This window comes from Nannobrachium achirus, assembly GCF_963921795.1.
Source record: "Nannobrachium achirus genome assembly, chromosome: 7".
Taxonomy (NCBI): domain Eukaryota; kingdom Metazoa; phylum Chordata; class Actinopteri; order Myctophiformes; family Myctophidae; genus Nannobrachium; species Nannobrachium achirus.
The window spans coordinates 41,201,388-41,216,079 of NC_137816.1; the positions used below are offsets into that span (position 1 = coordinate 41,201,388).

General features: G+C 42.7%; 1 protein-coding gene across 2 annotated transcripts; it reads left to right on the forward strand.

Annotated features, from left to right (window-relative positions):
* The first annotated feature begins 311 nt into the window (after positions 1 to 311).
* On the forward strand, positions 312 to 14,323 carry tspan3b (tetraspanin 3b). 2 transcript variants are annotated; one of them, XM_080729620.1, is made up of 7 exons: positions 312 to 448; positions 5,131 to 5,322; positions 6,120 to 6,194; positions 6,492 to 6,593; positions 7,146 to 7,298; positions 9,127 to 9,210; positions 10,598 to 14,323. In XM_080729620.1, exons 1-7 carry the CDS (start codon positions 386 to 388, stop codon positions 10,634 to 10,636), a joined length of 708 nt encoding a protein of 235 aa, XP_080585746.1. In that variant the 5' UTR covers positions 312 to 385; the 3' UTR covers positions 10,637 to 14,323. The 2 variants fall into 2 exon arrangements, with proteins under 2 accessions (XP_080585746.1, XP_080585747.1); XM_080729621.1 differs by having other exon boundaries at positions 12,649 to 14,323.
* Positions 14,324 to 14,692: the final 369 nt, after the last annotated feature.

Here is a 14,692-nt window from a genome sequence, read left to right on the forward strand (position 1 = left end):
TTCTGTTTGAACGGCATCATTTCTGACCAAAATGAGACTTGGGTAAGCACTTTATTTTTGAAATCTGTCGTTTGTAACTCAAACCGTTGCTCTTTGTCCACTTCGCTAAAAGCCAGGTTGAGGTGGAAACACGACGGTCATATCTATGGCCCGATATGGCCGTCATGTATTCAGGGCTACGGGGACACGTGACTCCATGGCAGCGCTCTGGTTGGTTCGACGCGAGCAGAACAGGTCAGAAGGGGGCGGGGCCACGCCGGGGCCATTTTATTATGAATATTAATATTATTATTATTCTAAGAACAGAGAGAGGCTGCAGGTGCATCGGTCATTTTTGTTGTTTTTTGTTTTGTTTTTGCCATTCCCAGCCCTGACGCAACGCACCATGGGGCAGTGTGGGATTACGTCATCTAAAACCGTGCTGGTGTTTCTAAATCTTATATTTTGGGTAAGTATTATTTTGTTTTTCCTCCAATGAAAATGGATTCATTTGATATAACGGTATGGATGCTAGTGGCGAAATGCGCCACAGAGCTGCTGGCTGCATGGGGATCTGCAGAGATCCAGCTGTCATTAAAACACAAACCATCTGTTTTCTTTTTGTATTTGCAGTTATCAATGCTGTCTGATTATAGCAGAATGACAGATCTATATTGTGAACATGCGGCCTATATGAAAACAGTGGTTCTCAAACAAAGGAAACCAAAATGATTTGGCCGCGGACCCCTACCCGGGACAACCAGGGACCCTCTTATAAGAGGATTTGTATTTAAAATGTTCTAAATTATTATTCCATATTTGTAATAAAATAATAATAATAATTGATAATAGCCTATTTCAAGATGCAGATGGTTGAGATGGCTTGGTGATGGCTGCCTGCTGCGCACACAGCCCTGCACCTAGTGACGTTATGCCAGTTCATGGCTGGCATTGATGCAGGCAGAGTGCAGACAGTTGTGTAAAGCAGTGCTTCTCAAACCTTGTCATGTCCAGGAATTTACATTTACTCAAGCACTGTACTTAACTTTACTATAGCCTACTCCAAATTTCAGTAGCCTATTTTATAGCCTATAGGCTAATAGCCTACTAGGCTACTCCACATATAGGTCTACATCCCAGGCAAATATTGTAGGCTAAGCTACTTTTACTCCACTACAATTATTTGAAAACTTTAGTTACTAGTTACTTTGTAGATTTGTATTATTATTACAACACATAGGCCTACATTACCCACTTCAGCCCTGGCCCCTATCGTCTACATTTCGGCCATTTGAAAATAGATCTACAAGCTCGCAATGCGACTCATTGAAATGGGTCATTCTGCATAATGAGCACTTTATATCTATTTTTATACCAATATTCTTATACTTTAACTCAAGTAAATTTTGAATATACCACACTTGGACTTGCACAGATGATTTACAACATACAATAGGGCATTACTACATTTACTTAAGTAAAACATGTGAGTACTTCATCACTGCATGCAGGCTAGAATCTTCACCTACCTTTTGTATTTTATGTGTATTTTATTTGATTTTTGTGCATGTTTATTTGTCTGTTTGTCTATCGTTTAAGGATTTCATGAATTGAGTACAAAAGGACCCCAATGCAAACAAGCCATTGCGCTTTCTTGTGGTTTAAATCCTTTTAGTAGACCTTGCATCTGAACTGTACTGTCCTGTACTATTCCTATGCAAAGCAAACTTATAATAAAGTATTCAATCAATAATCAACCATGCAGGCTATAGAATCTGCACCTGCCTATAGTTGCCACGCAGTGATGATACTAGACCTTTTTTTATTGTTATATCAAGGACTCCAGTTTGTTATACATTTGATTAGACCAGTGTTTCTCAAACCTTTCTTTTAATGTCAAGGACCTCTAAATGTATGTATTTTGAACATGGACCCCCATCTGGAAATATGTTGTACCAGGGACCTCCATGCAAGATTTGTGTTAAAAACTTTCAAAAAGATTCAAAATGTATCAAATTTCTTTCAAGTTTAAAAAAAGAAAAGAAAACTAATACAAAAAAATCTACAAGCTCAAAACGCATTACGCATCACTTGTAGATCTGCTATTTTCAAATAGCCAATGTATATATAGGGTTAAAGTGGTTAACCCCCTGGAACCCTCAGGCTAGCTAGCTGCACAGCCCTGTCTGCTTATTCACGTAAACCCTCTAGACCAGGGGTCTTCAACAGGGGGTCCGGGACCCCTAGGGGGTCCTCAGAGTTACTACAGGGAGTCCTCCAATTCTTTGTGTGATAGAAACTTGTTTTTTCCCCCCTTTTTTATATTAAACATTTGAACCCTAGCTTCCATATTCGCAGAACTTTAGCTGCGAGGCGTTGTGAGCTTGTAGATTGGCTATTTTTGGCAAAGAGCTTTGGAGTGGGAAAAGAGCAGACTAAGTACAGTGAAAGGTCAAGTTTATTAAGTATTGACGGTTCAAGTGGTTAAATATCTGAAAACACAAATTGACATGAATCCAAAATATACTGATGATTGTGCTGTCAAACAATGAAACTATATGGAATCTATGAAAAGGTTGTGGGGGGTCCCTGCTTCATCTCTCTCTCAACTATTGGGGTCCTTGGCCAGAAAACATTGAAGACCCCTGCTCTAGACTTCGTAAACTGGACCTGAGTTGTCCCTGTAGCTGCTGGACCCCTTCTTTCTGTAAATCTCGTTGCCAAAAATAACAGGACCTATAGCTCACAAGAGCTTGTAGATCTGCAGGGTTCCCACGGTCATGACATTCCTGGAAATATTTTGAAATTAGAATTGTTTTTCCAGTACTGGAAAAGTTTTGGAATTGATCAAGGGTCCTGGAAAGTCATAGGAAAATATTTAGCTATGCATAGCTTTTGGCTATTGATTTGTTACAAACATTTTCTAAAACATGTATAACATTACACAAAATATGTAACATATACTAGTTTCTTGCCGAACGGGCTGCGTGATTGCAGCCGAATGTATGCAACTAGAAGTTCTATAGGCTCGCATCCTTTGGGTGCTGGCAGCTGTCGCTTGATGCAAACATGCACGGCTGCCATAACTGTCTGTACAGTTCCATTTGATCCCATTCTATGCTTTATTTTATCCATAATACCATTCTATACTTTATTTTTGCTACAATGCCTGTCTTTGGGCATTACTCAAAGGAGTAAGAGACTCATTTATTGCGCTGAATGACTTATATAGGCCTGGAAATTTGTTTAAATATTCTGGAAAAGTTTTGGAAATTCATTGGTAAAAATATGTGGGAACTAGGCCTGGGGCGGTATGGACATTTTGTTACCGCGATTACCGTCTTCCCATTTACCGTCGGTACTGCGGTAATTACCGCACCCCCGTATCTATTAATTAAGGTTCGGCGATAAGCCAAAATATTGCAATCATCTTCCCAAAAGTCGCCTCTCCACAGCATAGAGTATAGCTCCACAGCCTGACTGCCCGAGTTATACTTCTCCGTACAGCACAGCGGGTATGGCTTTCAAAGGAGCAGATCTACAAGCTCACAACACATCGCATCCGCGACGTGTTCTGAGCTTTTAGATCTGCACTGTCGGGTTACCATAGTAACGTAGGCTAGCTACTTGGGCTTTTCAGACACAAACAGCTGTGTGAACAAACCAGAGGAGACGGGTAGTCAGATCGTGTACAGTGATTCTGTAAACTCACGTCACGTCTCAACTCTCAAATCGCAGTGATTGAGTGCTGCTATATACAGGTTTTAGTTACAAGACTTGACAGAAAAGGTTATAAAATCGCCGACGCGACGGACGGGGGCACAACGTGCGACGCATGGAAAAAGTAAAATTGTTTCATTTTCGGTTTTAGTCCACGCGGCCCGCGCTCAGCCAGTAATCCGTATGAATAAAAAAATATATGCCACAACACAAGATATGTATTAACATCCTTGTGTCGAGTGGATTACAGAAAGTTTATGCTGCTCCGTCATAAGAGTTGTGCTCCGTACTCTCCTGCCCTGCATGTGCACTGTGTGCAGGGTCTGTGACTGAGTGACGTATGTGGCTTCCAACGTGTGGTACACGGCCCAGAGCAGAGCGGCATGGAGCGCATGCGGTCCTCGCTTCTCCCCCGTTTTAAAACTCGCTTGTTTTCCAATAAAAAATATACTTTTTTTTTTGTCTTTTTACCGCGGTAAGCACACTGACACCGCGGTAGACCTCGGTATACCGCGGTACGGCGGTTACCGCCTCCAACCCTAGTGGGAACCCTGGATCTGCTATGTTTGGCCAATGTTCCCCCCAGAATATGGATGCTGGGGTTCAGCTGATTAATGTTGTTGTCAGTGAATGCATCAAAACAACTGTTTTTAATGCATACAGTATGTCATGCATTAATTAATGCATTTAATACATGATGCATTAAAACAATTTGTTTTTGTCAGCGAATGCATCATTGCATGCAGCACTTTTTGGTAAACATAGGGTCAAAACGGGCATGACATTTATTTTTAACCTGTCCTTCAATATGTATTTCTATTTTGTTGTATCTATTTTCTTAAAAAAAGAATCGGAAAAATTAAAAACATTTTCAGATCCACCCTAAAAAAAATAGGGCTCAAGTGATTCATTCATAACGCTTTCTTGGGTGTTTAAGTCCCAGGGAGACACCACATTTCTGATTTGGTTCTCAAGCTGAAAAATCACACCCGTGTGAACTGAGCGGTGGTTTACCCCCCCCCCCCCCCCCCCCCCCTTCCCCCCTGTGTGTGTGTGTGTGTGTGTGTGTGTGTGTGTGTGTGTGTGTGTGTGTGTGTGTGTGTGTGTGCGCGTGTGTGTGTGTGTGCCTGGTCTGGCCTGGCCTGAACAACAGCGCCCCTCCCTTAACATGTGTGGTCATAAAAGGTACTGCAGGCCTGCAGGCTACATACAGACACACACGCACACACACACGCACACACACACACACGCATACACACACGGCCACGTATAGGAGACGGTGTAACCACCGCTCAAAAATTGCTCTACTGGGAAGAAATATAGCCTACTGTATATTAACATCTGTCTCTGTCTCTGTCTCTCTCTCTCTCTCTCTCTCTCTCTCTCTCTCTCTCTCTCTCTCTCTCTCTCTCTCTCTCTCTGTGTGTACAGGCAGCAGCAGGTATTCTGTGTTACATCGGGGCATATGTTTTCATCACCTATGATGACTATGAGCATTTCTTTGAGGACGTGTACACGCTGGTCCCCGCAGTGGTCATCATCGCAGCGGGGACGCTGCTCTTCATCATCGGGGTGATCGGATGCTGCGCCACCATACGTGAAAGCTCCTGTGGACTAGCAACGGTTAGTATGACCATGATGTCACCTGCATCTATGAAATACGCTGCATTTTATGACTGATGCTGCTTGTTATGGGGAACCAGAGGCGGACAGGTTAATAAACCAAACTGGTGCTAATACACCCATTATGAATTGATAATAAGCCTGCTATAAAGAACAGTCCACATCAATGATTCGCAATCTAACTAAATTAGTCACAACTTGCAGCCACTTGCAAGTTGAAACAAAACCGTTTGCAACTGGACAGTCCACACCCAGGCACAGAGCTATGACGTTTCCAAAGCAATACTGTATGTGATAAACAACAGATCCCCTCTCGGCAGAGGCAAGTGGCGTTAGTACCGTTAGTTTGGGCAAGAACCGGTAAGGATGCGCTGCGATTGGCCTGCAGTCGTTGTGATTGACAGCAACTATGCCTAACCCAAACTTTTTTCCTAACCATAACCTCTGTAAAACTATGCTTAACCCTAACCTTATTCCTAAACGTACAGTAACCTCACAAAAAGTAGTGTTCTATCTGAGAAAATAAATAGTTTGTGGCGAGATTCGAACCCGAGGCCTGTGAATTGAATGTGACGCCGATCTGTCTGGGAAGTGACGCGAGTGACATGTTTTCAATCTGCTGCAGTTTTGAACCTGAACTGGAAAAAAAACTACAAAGTCAGCCTAATGACAGTGTTACATGCTAAAAATAGCCAATCTTCAAGGTCACAACGCGCTGAGCAGCTTCTAATGTCACGCGGCACTGCCGTACAACAGAGTCTAAACAAGGTGACAAGGTGCATGTGTTTTCATTTCAGTTTGCAGCCATCCTTCTGCTGGTGTTTGTAACGGAGTGTGTGGTGGTGGTGCTGGGATACATATACAGAGCAAAGGTAACACACACAACACACATACTGTACACATGCACACATACGCACGCATGCACACACACAAACCTATGTGGTGGTGGTTCAAGCCAGACCCATTTAAGGAGAGTTGCGTCACCCCCGTTCATTTCATCTGGCTATGTATTGTACATAGACGATGTTGATAGCAACATGTTAATGTGTTCACAGATTATGTATTGTACATAGAAAATGTTAATGTGTTCACAGAGTATGTATTGTACATAGAAGATGTTAATGTATTGTACATAGATGTTAATAGCAACATGTTGATGTGTATTTAAGGTGGAGGATGAGGTGAATCACTCCATTCAGAAGGTTTATGATGAATACAACGGCACCAACACTGATGCTCCCAGCCGTGCTATTGACTATGTGCAGAGACAGGTGAGAAGTGAACACACGCTAATACTGTGTGTGTGTGTGTGTGTGTGTGTGTGTGTGTGTGTGTGTGTGTGTGTGTGTGTGTGTGTGTGTGTGTGTGTGTGTGTGTGTGTGTGTGTAAAATAAGTATAGTACCTGAAGTGTGTAACATAGATAGATTTAACATGAGTGTTTTAAATTTGTTGATGATATTGGTATGCTATAATACTATGTTGATGAATTGAATACTTAGGACCACAATGGAAACAAGTCCTCAGGACTTGTGTTATCCTTTTATCTCAAATATCTGTACCTCGTGCTGTTTACATTTCTGTCTATTAAAATATTTACTTGTGACCCATAAAAGTGGGTCCTGACCCATCTTGTTTGGGAAACACTGACATAGAGTGTGTTTTCCATGGTGTGTGTGTGCGCGTGATGTGTGTGTGTGTGTGTGTGTGTGTGTGTGTGTGTGTGTGTGTGTTTGTGTGTGTGTGTGTGTGTGTGTGTGTGTGTGTGTGTGTGTGTGTGTGTGCGTGTGCGTGTGTGTGCGTGTGTGTGTGCGTGTCCTTGCAGCTTCATTGCTGTGGCATTCACAACTACTCTGACTGGAGGAACACGCGCTGGTTCAAACAGGCCAGGAACGGCAGCGTCCCGCTCAGCTGCTGTCTGCCTGACATCAGCAACTGTACCGGCACCCTGACCCGACCCCACGACCTCTACCAGGAGGTAACCCTAATCCTAACCCAACCACCTCTACCAGGAGCTAACCCTAATCCTAACCCAACCACATCTATCAGGAGCTAACCCTAATCCTAACCCAACCACCTCTATCAGGAGCTAACCCTAATCCTAACCCAACCACCTCTATCAGGAGCTAACTCTAATCCTAACCCAACCACCTCTATCAGGAGCTAATCCTAACCCAACAACCTCTATCAGGAGCTAACCCTAATCCTAACCCAACCACCTCTATCAGGAGCTAACTCTAATCCTAACCCAACCACCTCTACCAGGAGCTAATCCTAACCCAACCACCTCTATCAGGAGCTAACCCTAATCCTAACCCAACCACCTCTATCAGGAGCTAATCCTAATCCTAACCCAACCACCTCTATCAGGAGCTAATCCTAATCCTAACCCAACCACCTCTATCAGGAGCTAACCCTAACCCTATAGTCTAATCGAGCACTGTGCATTCCATGGAGGTAAATGGCCATGTCCCTCCCCCCAAACACTTTATACCAGTAAGACTCCCTAATCGGGAGATAAGCGACCGTCAGGTCGCAGCGTGATTTTAGGGCAAAATGTGTAGGAGCAGTGTCCAAAAATGTGTTTGAAAAAATTGGCCAGATGGTGGCGCTATATGGGACAGATCCATGTTGATGACATGAGTGTAGACATACTATGTACCGATTTGCATGATTTTACGGCAAAATCTGTAGGAGCAGTGTCCAAAAATGTTTTTTGAAAAAAATGGGACAGATTCATGTTGATGGCTCTCTTGGCGCCGCAGAGGCGGACGCGTGGGTACCGGCCCGGCTCTCCCGGTCGCTCCTAGCCCAAGTTACAGCATTTTATGTGCGCTGCAGTGGCGGGGGTCCTCCACTAGGGGCATCCATGCTGGAGCACCAGGAGTCGGTGGTCCCTTGGAATTCCCCGTGAACAGCCCCGTTTGGGTGGTCATTTGGTAATTTTTGCAGTTTTTGGTGGTGGCAGAAGGGGGTCCCTGGGGGTCCCTGGAGCTCGGGGGGTCCCTGGTGGGGTGGAGGTTGTGGTCTGGCAGGCAAGGAGTGTGTGTGCAAAGTTTGGCATGGATTGGGGCAACGGTGGCGGAGATATGAGTTGGGGAAAAGTGTGACACGACGGACAGACTGACAGACTGACTGACAGACAGCCGGTGGAGGTTTTGGTAGTAACTGCGACCTGACAGTCGCAATTATTATTTATTTATTTGATTGGTTCAGGCTATGTAGCAACACAATGACTGGCGCTCCAAATGCGGACAGTATTTTGCGTTGTGACGCTCGCTCGCGCGCAGTGCGGATGAGGTGTAACCCTGACCCGACCCAACCAGGCAACGACCTCTATCAGGAGGTAATCCTAACCATAACCCTGCCCAGACCCAACAACCTCATCCCACCAGAGCCCCTTTGATTGGCTCAGAAGCAGATTTGAACCGGAAACACATTGTGAAGGTTTTCTTGTAACATACATTTTTGTAACCCCAAAACCCCATTGAGTTCAATGGACTTTTTCTGTCCCTTTTTTGATTGGACAATATAATATAAAGGATTGGTCAAGCGGATTCCTTGCGACTCGTGTCAATGCAAACACACTTGCAATTTCCCAGAATTGCATCTTTCTACTTTAAATCTGATCAAATGAAGCTATATGGAAAACTGACATGGAACAGGAAATTTGTATACTGTATGCCACCTTCTGGAAAAGGAACAACAATTATACACAGAGCGGGCCCATATCAAACTGCTGTATGTATTTTTTCAAATGTGAAATAACTAGTGTCAGTAAATGGCTTTGTGTTTGATTCCATCAGGGCTGTGAGGCTCTGGTTGTGAAGAAGTTGAAGGAGATCATGATGTACGTCATCTGGGCTGCTCTGACCTTCGCATCCATCCAGGTAAACACAATGTCAACACGATGCACATGCATGATCTGTGTACGCTTAAAATATGACATAGATCAGCGGTTCTCAACCTGTGGACCGGGGCCCACTGGCGGGCCGTGAGGATATTGCCAGTCGGCCCCCAAACACCTGGCTAAAACAATAAGATGATGATGATAATATAACATATTTCATGGTATTTTGTCTTATAACCTTGGAATAAATAGAGTTTTCATGTTGTCATTGTTATAACGATAAATAGGAACTTAAAGTATACTACATTGACCCAAGCCCGGACACAATTGATTGATCATTAAAATAAACATGATCTACAAAAATGCACTTTCAAGATTTTCAAGCGAGCCCGGATCCAGAAGAGGTTGTGAACCACTGGCGTAGACTTACAGTAAATGGTTAATGTCTGTAATACTGTATGCATGCTGTTGATAATACTGTCATTCTAAAACCAAAAGGATTGAATTAACCACATATTAGAGACAGGGACAGGGAGACCCCTGTTACTCTATTGCAATGATTACTATCAGAATATCATTAACAAAGCCTTAACGATATACGCTATACTTTTTCAAGGATATTCTTTTCAGGGCTTTTCAACATCTGTATTAGATAGGACAGTGTAGTGATACAGGAAAGGGATAGAGAGATGGAGAAACACGGCAGTCATGACAGGAACCTCGCGAGAGTTGCGACACACAAGGAGTTCTTGTACTGGCAGCGCGGCCAGGCACCCCATCATACGAAACACTCTTGGTATGTTCTGTATTTATTTTGCTGCAGCAGGTGCATTCAGTCTAAGAGACCGTATAAGGGTTTGAAGGGTTAAAGGGATACTTCACAGCAAAAACCCCACCCCGTGGAGCCTTGAATCCGTAAAGAATTTGTGTTTTTTGCCCCAGACAAACAGACAGACAGACAGACAGAGAAACAAGTGTCTGTCTGAGGCTGTAAAAAGTCATTGTATCTTGTTTGTCATTGTCTAACTACAATGCTGTGTGTCTAAAATGCAATTAACGTCTTGCTGGGTTTAAATACTTATGACCCATAGAACAGTGGTTCTCAAACTTGGGGTCGGGACCCCAAGTGGGGCCCCCAAATTATTTTGTGGGGTCCCCAGATGATTAGTGTAATGCTTAATACCAAACTGGCCAAACTGTCAAATATTAAGTAAGCAAGAGGAGGACATTGTGAAAATAGCCGTTGCGAGGCGTTGTGAGCATGTAGATCTGCTATTTTCACAATATTCATCTGTGGAACCGAGTCACATTAAATGCAATACCTACAATTCCAAGTGCTTATATGTTCATTTTGGGGGTCACGGCCTAAAAAGTTTTGAGAACCCCTGCCATAGAACAGTGGGTAATGAAGCGCCCTTCTTCCATAGATTCAGCAGCATACTGTGCCTTGCTGGATGACCCGATGAGTGACAGCCGATGACATGCCGACACATCAGTGGGCAGAGCAGAGATGATGACGTGCGGGTGCTGGTGACAGTTGAATAAAAACCACATCTGCTTCTGTAGCTGGAACACGTCATCTCAAGATAGTTCTGTGTGGCGATGTTTTCATGATGCTGTGCATTACATCACCTCAGCTTCTCTGTGTCCCTTTTAATGGGACGAGGAGTGTGTGTTTTTTGGTGGTATTGAAAGCTTCAGGAATTCTGAATACCCTAGTGTACCGTAATAACCTTTATAGCCTACCTACTGTAGCCCCATCTGTTACCTTACCCACAATCTGGGTACCCATTGGCAAAAAAAAATCTTTGGCTGCCAAATCTTTGTGTGATAGGAATCATAGGATCATGTTTTTACATTAACCATGTGAACCCTAGCATCCCTATTCTGGAGTGGAACATTAGCCAAAAATAGCAGATCTACAAGCTTACAACGCCTCACGCTGCAAGGCGTTGTAAGCTCGTAGATCGGCTATTTTTGGCAAAGAGGTTTGTAGAGTATTTGTATTTGCCGGTTCAAGTATTTGCCGGTTCAAGTATTTGACGGTTCAAGCGGTTAAATGTCTGAAGTGCTGTCAAACAAGCCTAAGCTGTCTAAGAAATCTATGAACATTTTTAATCTGCAACACAATTTTATACAATATGTAGTGGGGGTCCCTGCTTCATCTCTCTCTCAGCTAAGGGGTCCTTGGCCGGAAAACGTTGAAGACCCCTGGTTTACATTCCTAACATCCCTAACTCTACACATTTTAACTGGAGCTGCTGACAGATTCAGATGCGGAGCTCTGAATCTGTCTTGAGAGATTACCTTACCCATCACTGTACTTTAGCTCAGGACTCATCACTCGTCACATAGCGTTGCCATCCAGGACTGGGGGTGCCGGGCGAATAAGTGTATTTCTTTACCTATTTTCCAAAGTTGTGTCGCAAATTTGAAGGTATTGACATGTTCCTACAGCTGTCTGTAGTAAAGAAGGAGGGCAAAATACCATTCCGCTGTGAAATAACTGTTTAAATCAGGGTTTTTGACAGCCTGTGCAGAATTTCACTTTCAAAAATACAGACACAAGCTCGTCCTCACTGGCTGGACGCTGCTGCTGATCGGGATTTCACTGCTTGTGTGCAATTCTGCACTGGCTGTCAGTAAACCACATTTATTGTTCTGTTGTTTCACAACGGAATATCATTTTACCAGGCCGGGAGGTTGCAAGTACCTGTACTCCTACTATACACTATACAGCCTTGGGAATGTTGAACGGAAGGAGTAGGACGGAGGTGCTACTGTACGTCCTCCCGGTGGGGGCTCCTCACCGGCAGGTGAGCCAGTAATGACAACACAGGAATGTGTGGGGAGGAAATTAATTGGCATAACGACACAGATGGTCACAGACGGGGCTAGGTGGAATATACAGCTAACCACGTGATATTGTGATGATAGTGCTACTGTCTGTTAATCCATATTAACCATGTTTTGTACTTAATCATATTGTACTTGCGTGTTGTTGAGTGCTGTAAATAGCCAATCTACAAGCTCGGCTGTTACAGTACTGGTGCGTGACATCGTTGTACGACAAAGTATAAGTCAAGCAAGGTGTCTGACTGTCTGTTTAGCAGTGCACTGTATGTGCTGGATACATACTGTACACTTCAACCAAAAAGGTTATGTATCCAGAAATCATGAAATGCAATTCAAGCAGTTTTATGATTTCCCAACATTGTGACATTTCCCATCAATGTGGGTGAATGAGCTTCGATATACTGTAGATGCTCTTCACAGGCACATTCTGCGTTTCAGTTGCCAACGAGAGAGTGTGTGTGTGTGCGTGCGTGCGTGCGTGCGTGCGTTTGTGTCACGAATAGAAAAAGCTTTAACATCTGTTGCACTTTTCAGTCGAAATGTTGAGCGTTTCTCTGTCCTATGCGTGTGCTTGTGTGTTTGTGCGTGTGTGTGTGTGTGCGTGCGTGCGTGCGTCTTGCAGATGCTGGGGATGATATGTGCGTGTGTGGTGTTGTGCAGAAGGACTCACGACCCGGCGTACGAGCTACTGGTCACATCCAACAGTTACGCATGAGGACCGCCTCACCAGCCACCAACCAACCAATCAGCTGAGCCTCACTGGGACATGTAGTTTTCAGCTGTAGTTCTTTAAAGCTCAATCACTCCTTGCACAGTTCATGATCCACTAAGTACTGGAGATGCTCCGAAAAGGGTGCAAATGGAACCAGGTGGACCTGTAATTCCAAAGAGAGTACAAGTGGAACCAGGTCCACTTTGTTCCATCTATACTCTCTTCAGAGTTAAATTAACACTGAGAATATTACTGTGTAGAAAGACAGGATACTTTTTGGGGGGTTTGCAGGGGAGGGGGGCAATATAAGTTATTTATTGACATGCTTTGTAAGTTATTTTAAAAGTTTTTAAACACACTAAAAAAAAAGGCCAAAGTTATATACTGTACGGCTGATTGATATTATTGATGTTACATTTTTAATTGTTGCAGTTCTTGAATGAAAACAGGCTTTTCTCCATATGAGGAACGTGGAGGTTCATTTAGTGAAAATCAAGGATCATTCGTGTGTGAGTTTGCACTATGCTGGAAGACTAGAGAAATCTTGGGAGACAATTAAAAGGAGAATCAAAGCTAAAATACATCACAATATGCTACTCTTGGTTGGTTTGGTTTATATTCGAGAATGTGAGCGATTGAGACTCCCGCATACACAATCTGTGGCCATTTTGCTAATTGTGAGTTTGGAGAATAATTCTGTTTTAGCACCGCAGTACAGTAAACCTCTTTGACTCAAACTAAACACTACGTGTCCGCCTAGACAGTTTCCAAGTTCTCCTCCTTGTACTGTATCTTGTTCACAAAATTGCCATTGGTAATTTTTCCCTTTGTTACTCACAAATGTTAGATTTGTACAATCTCAGAGTTAAATTTACTCTTGTATTCAGTATTTTACTTGAGTAACAGTGCAAAAGTATTGGCATCAAAACATTCTTAGCTTACCAAAGTAAAAGTGTTTGTGATGCAAAATTAAAAATGAATCGAGTTTTCAAAGTTAAAAGTATTTTGAAAATAGCAGATCTAGAAGTTTACATTGCGCATATGCTTTGTGAGCTTGTAGATGTGATATTTTTAAATAGCCAAAATATAAACCAGAGCTAAGTTCATTGTTTAATGTATCTTTTGTAATAAAGTTGTAACTAAAGTTTTGAAATAATTGTAGTGGAGTAAAAAGTACAATATTTGTCTCTGAGATAGTAGTGGAGTATAGCAGTATTTAAACTATTGAAAAATGTACATACTCAATTAAAGTTAAAGTACCTCAAAATTTTACTTATGTTACTTTCCACCACTGCATAGAAGTGCTATGCGAATATTATCAGTGTTACTTAAAGAGTGTGTATGTGTGTGCGTGCGTGTGTGCGTGCGTGCGTGTGTGCGTGCGTGTGTGTGTGTGTGTGTGAGTGAGAGAGAGAGATGTTTATACAGCAATGTTTCCATGCGAACAATTTCTTTACCATTTTGTTTAAATGTAATACTTGCTATAAACGGTTTTGAGTTACCGCTTTTGTGGCATCATGTACTGTTTTTTTATTTTGTATTTTTTTAGATGTTAAGTTGATTAAGTTGATGGTATTTAGCTACAGTAGCACAGCTGAAGAAGTACATGGAAATAAATCATGTAAGTACGTATGTACGGGGGAGCACACAAAAGTCTGATTGAAATAAACTACATTTCAACTGCAACTGAAGTGTTGTATTTCTGTCATCTGTTATTAAATGAAGTACAATGCTCCCACACAGAATGAATCATAAAATAATATTGATTGATTGATTGATTGATTGATTGATTGATTGGCTGTACAGTGATGTTCATAGATAGATAGATAGATAGATAGATAGAGGTTTTTATTAAAGTGTCCTGCACCAGACGATGCCCAGCCCGCAAGGGCTTACAAGACACTCACAAACATAGTACATACATACACCAAGATAAACCACAAACAAAAACGTA